Here is a 10928-nt window from a genome sequence, read left to right as displayed (position 1 = left end):
CTCCATGGCCCGCTGTCCGTGCTCCTCCAGCCAAGGCCTCGGCACCAGCACGGAGTAGGCCCGCGCCATCGCAAAGCCGTGTGCCACGCGCTCAGCTGTGAGGCTAAAGCGGAGTGTGCAAGTCCTCCCTCCATCCTTCACCCCTGGCCCCTCGGGACCCAGCGTGGAAAGCACGTGTGTATGTGAGTGTGAGAGACGTCCTGCCCGCGGAGGAGGAGGAGGACAGAGGGAAGAAAAGGGCGGGCGGTTAGCGGCCATTAGCGGCCGTTGGCGCCGCGCGCTACGGCTGCCGCGCATGACATCACCGCGCGCGGGGCCCATGCGCCGCCGGCCGGCCGGGCCCCGCCGCCCCCGCGCCCCCTCCCGTCCCCTCCCCGTGCGTGCGTGGGGCGTGCCAGGGGCAGGGGCTGCCGGGGCTGCCGCGCACGCCGCCGCCGCCGCCGCTTGCCCGCCGGAGCGCCCGGGGCCCCACGCACCTCCCGCCCCCCCCCCGCCCGCGGCGGCGGCAGCAGCGGCAGCAGCAGGGCAGAGGATGGCGGAGAGCGAGGCCGAGACCCCCAGCACGCCGGGGGAGTTTGAGAGCAAGTACTTCGAGTACAATGGGGTGCGGCTGCCGCCCTTCTGCAGGGGGAAGATGGAGGAGATCGCCAATTTCCCGGTGAGGGACAGCGACGTCTGGATTGTCACCTACCCCAAGTCAGGTAGGCGGGCGGGCTGGGAGGGGGTCGCCTCCTCCCTTCCCCCCCTCCCCCCCCGCGGCGGCGGCCGTTGGGCGGCGGCGGCGGGGAGAGGCCTCTGCTACCGCCCCCGGGCCGCTGCGCAGGGGGAAAAGTTCGCCGCCGCGGAGCGGGGGTGGCCGGCGGCGGCGGCCGGGTGCAGCTGGCGCCCCGCGAGGAGGGGAGCCTTGCCCTTGCCCTCCCGAGGCGGGGCAGCGGAGGCCAGAGGCGGCACGTCGCCCGTCCGCGGTGCCCCCGCTGCCTTCAGCTGACCTGCTCCGCGGTAGCGACGGTGCTCGAGGCGAGGGGGGTCTGCAGAGGTGGGGACGCACGCGGCATGCATGCGTAGGGGTTTCGGCTGTGAGACGCAGGTTTGCCGTGTGCTCCGCCGCGGCCTGTGGTGCGCCCCCGCGGCGGCCAAGCGGGTCCTTCTGGGGCAGCATGTGTTCCAAGCGCATCCGGCCGCTCGCCTTCAGCACCAGCAGCGTCTCCCGCTAGCACTGTGTTTCTCTCCTCAGTAAACGCATCGCCTGGCTGTTCTATACCACCTGGGTATCCGTGCTTTTAATATCATATTTCTTGATTTCTTATCCTCTCTGTTTCCAAGCGAAATGTTCAAACTGAATTAACCTGGATATAGTGCTGTCTGCAAAGAGACAGACAATATGGTAGCTTTGTAACCCACCTGGTAAAACCAGAAGCAAACAGGGATGGACAGACTCTTTTTTTCTCTTTAAGCACATTCTGAGTGACTTTTTTCCTGGCAATAAGATGATCTCTTTCCAGAAAATTCAAAGTCCATTGTACAGAGATGGCATATGTTTGTTCTCTCGGTACCCTTGTAAAATGATGTTTCAGTATCATAGGTTACTGACTAGCTCTTATCATTTCATTGTTTATTGTATGTATGGCTAATGCCTTTCTAGTTTTTCTTGGTGTGATAACACAAAATTATACACTTCTCCCACAATGCAATGCCTACTATCTTATTTCTCAAGGAGTTTAAAATATTTCTACAGTGTTTTTTAATATTTCATTACTAATGATGCAGTTAGACTGGCTAGTGCTTGATAGATGCATACATTAGAGAATAGGGACAGTATGTAGACAGATGGATGACCCTCAAAATGCTAGGATTCAGACCAGCCAGCTACATCTTTATTGCTCTTTTAAACTGTCTTCTTAAAGATTTATAGCGTGCAGGAAGCTGAAAGATCACAATTTAATTATTTCAGCTTATTAAGATTTCAGTGTTGCAAATCTGTGTTTACAACACTCGTGTTAGTATAGCACCCCGACTTCATATTGGCAGATCATTAAATATCCTCAGCTAACCTTGGTTTCCAGTGGCCCGGCACAATAACTATGCAGTCTGTCAGCTGTCAATAACTTAGTTGCCATGGCTATACAATCAGCCATAGAAAGCCAGCTTGCATAGTCCTATTTAATTTGCTATTATCTTATGAATGCAGCAGCACTATACTAGGTCTCTCAGGGCCCCAGCTGAGATCAGTGACAAGGCACTGTCCATTTACAGAGTTAGTGGCATAGCTTACTCCATGAGGGTTTACTATCAGGCAATGTGAAACCTAAGACTGAGAACTGAGACACCAAAACTGAAGGTTCAGTGCTGTGTAGATGAGCTGTAGATGAGCCTCAGGACCACAATAAGTACCAATGTGTTTTACTTGCCAAGAAAGAGGGTATTTAGGACAGATCTGAGGAATCTCTCATTCCCTTCATGGGAACAGGCTCTAGAACACACTAACAACCTCTGCAAGACCACATTTAGGTGGCCTAAATTCTAGAGACCCTTGTAACTTGTTTTGTTGGCTGACCCTACGTGGCTTACAGTTCGGTGCCTTATTTAGGGCTTCTGAATCAATTGTCAAAGGCTCTGTTGATTTGGGACAGGAATGCCAGTGGAAATTAGGCAGCCCAAATGTGGTTCCCATTGATTAGCCAAGGTCATGCAGGAGGTCCACAGTAAAGCCAGAAATTGAATCCAGAACTCCAAGCTCTTCTCCATTACCTTAACTACAGCTACATCCTTCTGTCTTTCAGTAGCATTGATAAAGATTTTGCTGTTAACTGGAGCTATTCAGAATTTTCATAAAGTTGCTGTAATCATAAAGTAGGCTTACAAAAGGTATTTTGCACACAAAATGAAATTTGGGGAGAGTAAAGGACCTTTGAAATCTCAAAATTTTTTTTGAAATCTTTAAACAAAACATTGGGATGAAATTACAAGAAAATTTTCAAGAATATTTTTGACAGTAGAAATTATGAAAAAAGAAAAATACATCATTTTCAAATAGTTTCAAGGGAAAACTTTTTTTGTTGTTTTCTCAAAAATCAGTTTTGTTCAGTGTTTCACCAGCTCTCCATCTGCTCAAATTGTGGAAAAATATACAAACAAGCCCTTCTGCTAGATGTGAGAGGCCAGAGCTTCTAGCTGTTACTGAGCCCTATGCTGCAATCTAATAACAGAAGGCTCCATCAGTAGCTGTTGACCATCTGTTGATTTRTCTGGTGAAGAAAATACACAAATGGCTTATAGGCCCGTGTTTCCTGGGGGTCAGGGCTGGTACAGTATTCCTAGTGACTGAAGAAGTACATACGCCATTTTGAAGACGTGAGATGGAGATAATGCTTGGAAATAGTTACAGATATTGGTGAATTGGGAATGACCCAAGGAAGAGCTGGTCCAATAATGGCAGAAAATTGAATGCACCAGTGGCTTTACTGGGAGTAATGTAATAAGCCTAATGGAAAATGACTCTGCTTTAATGTGATTTCCGCTGATGGATGCCTAAATAATGATACTCTTTATATCTTTAATTAATCCTAACACCTGTGTCCAATCAATGATAACAACTTTTGGGAACTGCTGCACTAGGGGAAGCTTGTGCCTAAAACAGACTCATTTAAACAAATATATGTAAATATGTGGGAGTGCATATATGTTTATATGTAAGTATATATTAGAAAACCTTTTTGTCATGCTACGTACTGTAAAATCAGGTGTGCTTCTGCTCTACTAAAGAAACAAAGTCAAAAGTTTCATCTCTCATGTAGCTCTATTTGTAGCATAGAATGGACAAGATGAACAGGATCCACTGAGATTTACAGTAGTTGCAAATGTAACATGGAGTACCATTCTGTATAGCATTAAATAAATGGAACACACAAGATTGCTTCACAGATGAGATTAGGATGCAGTGTGCCACAGGAAACCCATTGTACAGTTTGTCAAAACTTTCCTGGAACCCTCTAGTTACTGTGGGCTTTTTTGTACCCTACTTGGAAATTCAAATTCTTCTCTATAGACTCCAGAATTAATGAATAAACAAATTCTTTCATGGTATTTCCCCAGTCACTGTGCCAAGAGATAGATTGTTCTTCTGTTAATGTTAATGATTTCAGTGGAATTAAACCAATGAAGTATAGTATTGACTCCGAGTTCACTTAGGTATTTTGCTGTGTCTTCTGATGCTAACCCCTGACTGTACATGATCCATCCATTTGCTTTACTCATTACTGATGTACAATAGCTTTCTTAATTGTTGCTCTTCTTGTGTCTGTCAGAACAAATGTGCATTTTGCATTCTTGGATCAAAGCCCACAATAATGCATTTTTCAAAACTGGTGATTTCAGAAAGTAAGCTATTTACATGGATAATAAAGTTGTCTGTCCCACTTTTTTTTTTTTTTTTTTTTGCCAAATAATTTTCGGAAGTTCTGTGTGGGAAAACGTTGGTGTTGGGGAAACACCAGCTTTAAGTCCAGTCAGTTCATGAGAACACTTGCTCTTCTGACCTGTTGTCTGATGTCAAATTGAAGTGCTGTGTATGCCTTTTTACTGTCCGGAGGTCCTTTTTTACAGCATTTTGAATTTTCTCTCCAGCATTGGATTTCTGTAACTGTCCATGAGCTTCTAGGAAATATGATAGCTGACTTTGGGCCTTTGGCTTAAATAAGTGCCAACAATGAATTTGCGGATCCATTCAAGGATGGGTATGTTCACTGGACTTTCCTCTTTCATATTCTTTCTCAATCCTTACCTCTGGTATTGTATGAAATCAGCCAAAGAAAATTCACTTGAGTTAGTTGTCCATCATTTTATTTACCTAAAAGGTTCTATACATAGAGAAGAAGGTCATGCTTTTTATTGTATCTGTTGACAAAGTGCACTGCACATGTTGTGGGTTTTCTGCATCCTCCTGTTGTGCATGCCTCTTCCAGTGCATGCATACCCTTCTCCTATCCTCTGCTGTTTCCAACACTCCTGAATCCAACATCTGCCTCTTGCTGGGACCCTGGTGTCCCCCAAGCCTTTCCCTGACTGATGGGAGGAGTTGTGTTTACGGTTTTCTCTCCCCTTTCTCTGTCACATGCCAGGGCTCTGACTACCTTTCCCCATGGCCCGTTTCCCTCGTACTATAATCCCTTTTTTTTTTTTCCATGCCTTGTGATTTTTCTTCTGTTATAGGAGATACAGTTCTTTGATCTGATTTTTCTTCTGCTATAGGGGATACAGTTCTTTAATCCATTGACAGTTATAGCAGTGGAAGAAGCTGCTAGGCTGTAAATCAAAAATAGGGGATTCAATGTAAACCTCGCTTTTCTCATTTGTGTGATTTGCCACTAAAAATCAACAGGTTTCTGCTTATCATCTAGAATATTCTCTGAATCAGACTTAGCTATCAGAAGCTATTATATTTCAGGCAAAAGGATGCTTGAACTGCTGAGGATGTAGGTTCATGTACTTTCTTTGGCTGTGAAATTGGTTTAAGAATTTCTTAACTCTGGCCTCTTGTTTCTTCCCTTCACCTTCTTATCAGTCTCAGTTGCGGGATCATCTTATAAAAACATATCAGTGAAATGGCCTTGATTTAAGAAATACGCTTTAAAGAAAATATACCAAATGACTATGCCTTGTGTGGAAATCTTGCTTTGTTTGTCTTGTGCAATCCCACCCTTTGTGTTTTTTCCTCAGATTATAAAATCTTTTGGCAGGGATGTTACGCTTATTCAGCAAGGTTGGTTTCTGGTTGAGGTCTTAGAGGATTATTGTACTGCACAATAATATCCTTATTATTCAATATTAAGAGTATTCCTGCTTGACTTAATAGTACATGGCTACATATGAACTATGCTTGCAGCGGTGTCTTGCAGTCAGTAGACATCTAACTCACCAGCTTACATATCATCTGCAGTTACCACAGTTATCCACCATAGCAATCAGTGGGCGATAAAGGTCTGCACAGAGCTACAGTGATTATGTTGGGGAGTCACGGCATCTCTTTCCTCTCTTACCCACCCATAAGCGTTCCCAGCCGCTGCTTGGTAAGTTGTACTTTCTCTGTGCCTTGGCTTGCTTCCTAACTGGTTAACACTTGCCAGTAGCCTCTGCGTGATGTGAGAGACTAATAAACCTAAGCACAGGGAATCTGATTCTCTTCCCACTTGCCCAGATTTACACGGATCCAACACTGCTGACAGTCAGTCCTGATTTGTGCAGACATAACTGAGAGGAGAATCAGGCTGAAAGGCTGCCCAGGGATGTGCCCAAGCTGGGGAAGTTTCTAGCCTGGGAACTGTCAGACACAGTGCCGTGAGTCAGCTGTGGGCTGCAGTGGTTTATCCTGGAATGGCAAGACTGAGGTGGCCTCACATAGTAGCTAAGCCTCTCGGGCAATGAGAGTATCTGCATGGACATTGGTGTGTTAAATTGGCTGATTGGCCTTAATTTCCAGAATTCCCATATGGAACCCCCTCACCCCTGCCCAAGAGGTTTTATTGGTATTATTTTGTAATAACAGTTTCTCCTCTTGCCAAATAGCCAGATTCTACTGTCACCTGGGATTTATAAAGGCCTGTTCTCTTTGCAGGATATTGTTGCCTTGAGTTTAACCAGGTTTCATTTAAAAAGTGAATTCAGGTGTCACTGACCTAGAGGCATGCCCCGAGAAATCATGAGACTGGCATAAAATCAAGAGATTTTTGTACACAAAATGCAGTTGGTATTCTTTTCCTTTGCCCTCTGCTTTGTGAAGCTGTATTGACCCATGGAAATATATATATCTGGAAAGATACCACGCTTCTGTTAGTTTCATGAATGTGGATGAATGTGATAGTTAATGGCTTAGAAATCAGAATGGTAGCATTTACCTTCATTCAGTTTCTCCATCTTAAGTAATTYATAAAGCCCTGATATCACATGACTTTGATGCAGTATGAATGTACATCAGTTCTCATACCATCTGGCCAAAAAGAATGGACTTCTTAGGCAAAGAACAATGGAACAGCAAACTGGGTGATGGAAATGTGTTTTGTGAGCTGTCATTTTAGGTATTGATTTGCGGGGTTCAAATTTGAATCCATTTTCATGCTCTTGGTTTTTGGTGACCAATGTCATATTCCTTCCAGAAGTCAGAAGAGTAAATATCTCTGCTCTTTTAAGTCACTCCATTGAGTCAACAGGACCACTCTGCTGCAGAAAGTAATGCTTGTACACAAGTGTTTGTGGGTCAGGGCCTTTGCGATCCTGTGATTTGAAAGCCCTTTTGAGATGGGACTATCTTTTGTTTTATTTATGTGTAGCTCAAAAGGCAGTCTGGTATTGACTTGGAGTCTTAAATATTATTGCAAGGTGAAGAAATGATAAATTAAAACATCAAATAATAAGTAATTGAAGACTGTGGGAAGTTTGCCACTCATGTGTTTGACTGATTTCGGAGTGAGTGGAACTGAATAGGTCCATATGTGCCTCAAGCAGGAAATAATGGTGGAGAAGGGAAAATCTGTAGATAAAGAATACTTGTTTTTGTTATCTAGCTAGCAGTGTCTCTCTTTTGAGCCTTTTATCAAACCAGTGAAGAGATGTTACTAGAGACAGAGAGAACAAATGGTACAGAAGAGGAAGAATTCTCCAGTTACTTGGTGGGTTTCGTTGGGTCTCTTGCAAATGTAGCAAAATTGCTTTTCTACTCTGAAGTAGTATGAAACTCAAGTGAGTTGCTTTTGAAAGCAGGCTCAGGAAAAAAAGGAAAAAAGGTTTTACCCTGTTTAAAAGGTATTTCCTGGATATATGCAAAATCAGTATTGACTGGATTAGACAATAATGACCTCAAAGACTAAAGAATTAGAAAATGCCATAAATCATCCCTAACCCAACAGCCAGTTGCTCTTGTTTCATGTTAATGTTCATCTTTCATACAGAAGATATTAATGAAAGGAAGCAAAATGCTTGAACATTGTACTTAAATTAGATGAAGCACATGCCATTCTTCATTCTCATTATGCAATCTTTTATTAAAAGAAGACTTTTCTCCTTTTTACTTCAGTGGGGATTCATACAATCTATCAAAAAACTGCCCTCTTTGTTGTCCCATATAAGTTGCTTCAGAAGGGATGCTAGCCTTGGGGCACTGGACATATGATTTGACCTCTTGGCTAGAGAGTCCTTGACCTTGGATAAGTCATTTAATCTCTTTGTCTCCATTTTCTGTTGGAGTCATGTGGATGTGTTTCATCTCTACTAGCATTTTTGTGTTTTATTTATGAAGACAAGAAATCCTCTGGGCCAGAAGATGTCAGCTGCCATTTATATTTTTGCAGAGAAACTTAGCAAATTGTGGCTCTGAATTTGAATTAAGCATCTAGGTATTAAAGCAGAGCAAGTAGTAATACTAGTATGTAGGAAAGGTTTTTTTTTTTTCTCCACTCAGTGGGAGCAACCAACAAAGGGCTGAAAACATAAAGCCTGCAAGATCTCATTACTTTGACCCTGTTCAAATTTTCTGTAACACTTTGGAGAATCCAGAGGGATGTGGCATGAGAGCTGAAATACTTATGGTTCTGTATACCAAAGTCCTTTACGGACTCCCACAAAACAAATTAAATCAATTTATGTCATGTATTAATCTTGTAACCTGCAGATTCAGTAGCAGTGAAGTGTTTTGCTGTATGTGTGCAGACAAGACAGCTAGCAGAGGAAACATTCAATTATTAAACATTTCAGCCAAATAGGTCTGCAGGCTGGGGAAGCCTGCTGTGAGGGGAGTGACAGGGTACTGAGGAATGTCAGGAAGGAAGCATAGCAAGGGCTGAAACTGTGTAAAGGAGGTTTAGCTAGGTAAGCCTGAGGCAGTAGCTATGATAGAGAGGGATGAAAAAAGGAAAAGGAAGAGCACTGGAGAAACAGCTGAGGAGAGATTTTTCTCACTAATGCCAAAATCCATCTAAAATTTAAAAAATGGGATCTGATTTCATGTCCTCTTAAACACCCACCATTTGTAGTGGAAGATGTGAAGGCCATCATCCTTCATAAGGCTGCAAGTTCTGGACAGTGTATAATGAAATTAGATCACCATATGGGATGTAGACAATAGTGCTGAATTAGCCCTTCACTGCATCCAAGTACATGAGTAATAAATTYGTCTAAGCCAACAAAATGAGGAAAGAGTGAAGCCAGTGAGATGAGAATCATGTTCAGTAGATACACAGTGGCTATGCATGAAGCAGTGCAGGTTTGTCAGTACATTGGCTGCTTTGCAGTGTCCTGTTGATGCAAGTGTCCTGCTTGACCATAAACCTGGTTGACCATAAACCTAGGCTAACCATACAGTTAAAAGCCTGTTTACTGTTGATCAAGGCTGCCAGAGTAGCACAAAACAGCTAAAGGCATTGCTAAAATTGGATTGCTGTATGCATATATAGCTGAGGTGCACATTAATAACGATCAATGTCAGCGCTGCTATTGAATCACCAGTGCTTTCTATTAGGAATAGTGTACTCTCATCAAGGATTTTGCTGCAATTCTGAGAAAACCCACGGTGATATAGATTTGCCGATCCTCTTTCATACTCCCAACTGGATCTGTTTCCGTTTCTAATTTTGAAAAGCAACAACAGAAATATTTGTAGCTTGCCTAAAATTGCAATTCAGCAGACAGAGGTGAAATGATAGTGTGCTAAACATGAGTGAGGGCATAGGTACCTTGCAAAGGCTGATATTGCATAGAGCAGCTATTATGATGGATAGCCATAACTTGAGGGGGATTCTGTTTGAGACAAAATGGTTTACTCCCTGATCATAGACAACTAGTAGCTGACTAAAGAGGCTATGCAGTTGCATGCACAGAAGGTAAACAATGTTTCTTGAACTTCCAAAACACAAATATGCTTCTTTTCCATTTTTTGCACRTGTGACTCTTACCTGCAGCGTTCTCACGTGATAGTATCAGTGTGCTGCCTTGCAATTTAACCACCAGATATATGCAAACACACATTAATGTGTAGGCAGGTTTTGCCTAACAATTTTCTTGCCAGGGATTGAAACTGGGGCATAGAATTCTGTTTTGGATCACTACACAAGTCTGAATGTCAAGCAAGGCACTTTCAGAAGTGACAGGTATCTTCCCAAATATGCCTAGCCTATGGGCAGAGGAGCAGGTTCATAGCAAAGGCTAGGAGAACTGCCTCAGCACAGGTTTCTAATATGGACACTCTACTGTCTCTTGCCTTCTGATGCTATTTCAATCAACAGAGCTCATTACAAGGCTCTGCAGTTAGCCACAGACCATATTACAACTCTGTACAACAAAACCCAGAAAGGCAGGCAGGCAGTTCTAGAAATCAGTGGTGCTGAAGATAACTAAGCACTTCTCTTTAACACAGTGAAGTCCTGGAGGGTGATTTTAAAAAATAATGACTTGTCATTATGGCAGAGTTCTTTTCTGTATTGTTATCCTTGGTACAGTGTTGTCACCTGTATGAAAATGGAAGGGAATTAGGCACAGTGGGAGGGCTTAGATAGTGTTGGAGATGAAGTTCAGCTCCTGCTGGGGTAGTACGATACAATTTGGGCATATTTTTGGTATAGGCTCTGAAAGACTATGGGAATGGGACTTCCAGAGGAAGCAGGGGGGCAGGATACAAATGATATTAGCTGGAGTAAAGGCATGTACCTTCCTATGTATGTTCCAGTGAGGAGGTGAGGTTTGAAAATCTGGTATTATCACCTTTGATGCATCTGCTGTGAGGAATTACTATTATTATTTTATGCTTATGGCCCAACTTTGCCAGATAATTTTCAGAGGTTTGAGACAGATTCTGCCCTGTAGCATATACTGGCTAATAAAAGCATTCTTTTGTCCATAAATTACTGTCCAGTTTGCCTGCCCTTTTGTGCGACTGCATGATCCTG

General features: G+C 43.5%; 1 protein-coding gene across 1 annotated transcript in view; it reads left to right on the top strand.

The window, feature by feature from the left end:
- The first annotated feature begins 507 nt into the window (after positions 1-507).
- The window catches only part of SULT4A1 (sulfotransferase family 4A member 1), a 31771-nt gene continuing 21350 nt past the window's right edge, over positions 508-10928 (top strand). Inside the window, exon 1 of the mRNA XM_026067827.1 lies at positions 508-701. Within this exon, the coding sequence (XP_025923612.1) occupies positions 533-701 (169 nt within the window). The 5' untranslated portion in view covers positions 508-532. The remainder of the gene's footprint in view (positions 702-10928) is intronic.

This window comes from Apteryx rowi, unplaced genomic scaffold (genome assembly GCF_003343035.1).
Source record: "Apteryx rowi isolate R43461 unplaced genomic scaffold, aptRow1 scaffold_263, whole genome shotgun sequence".
NCBI lineage: Eukaryota > Metazoa > Chordata > Aves > Apterygiformes > Apterygidae > Apteryx > Apteryx rowi.
Note: the sequence above shows the minus strand (reverse complement) of the source record. Positions and strands in the feature narration are given on the sequence as shown.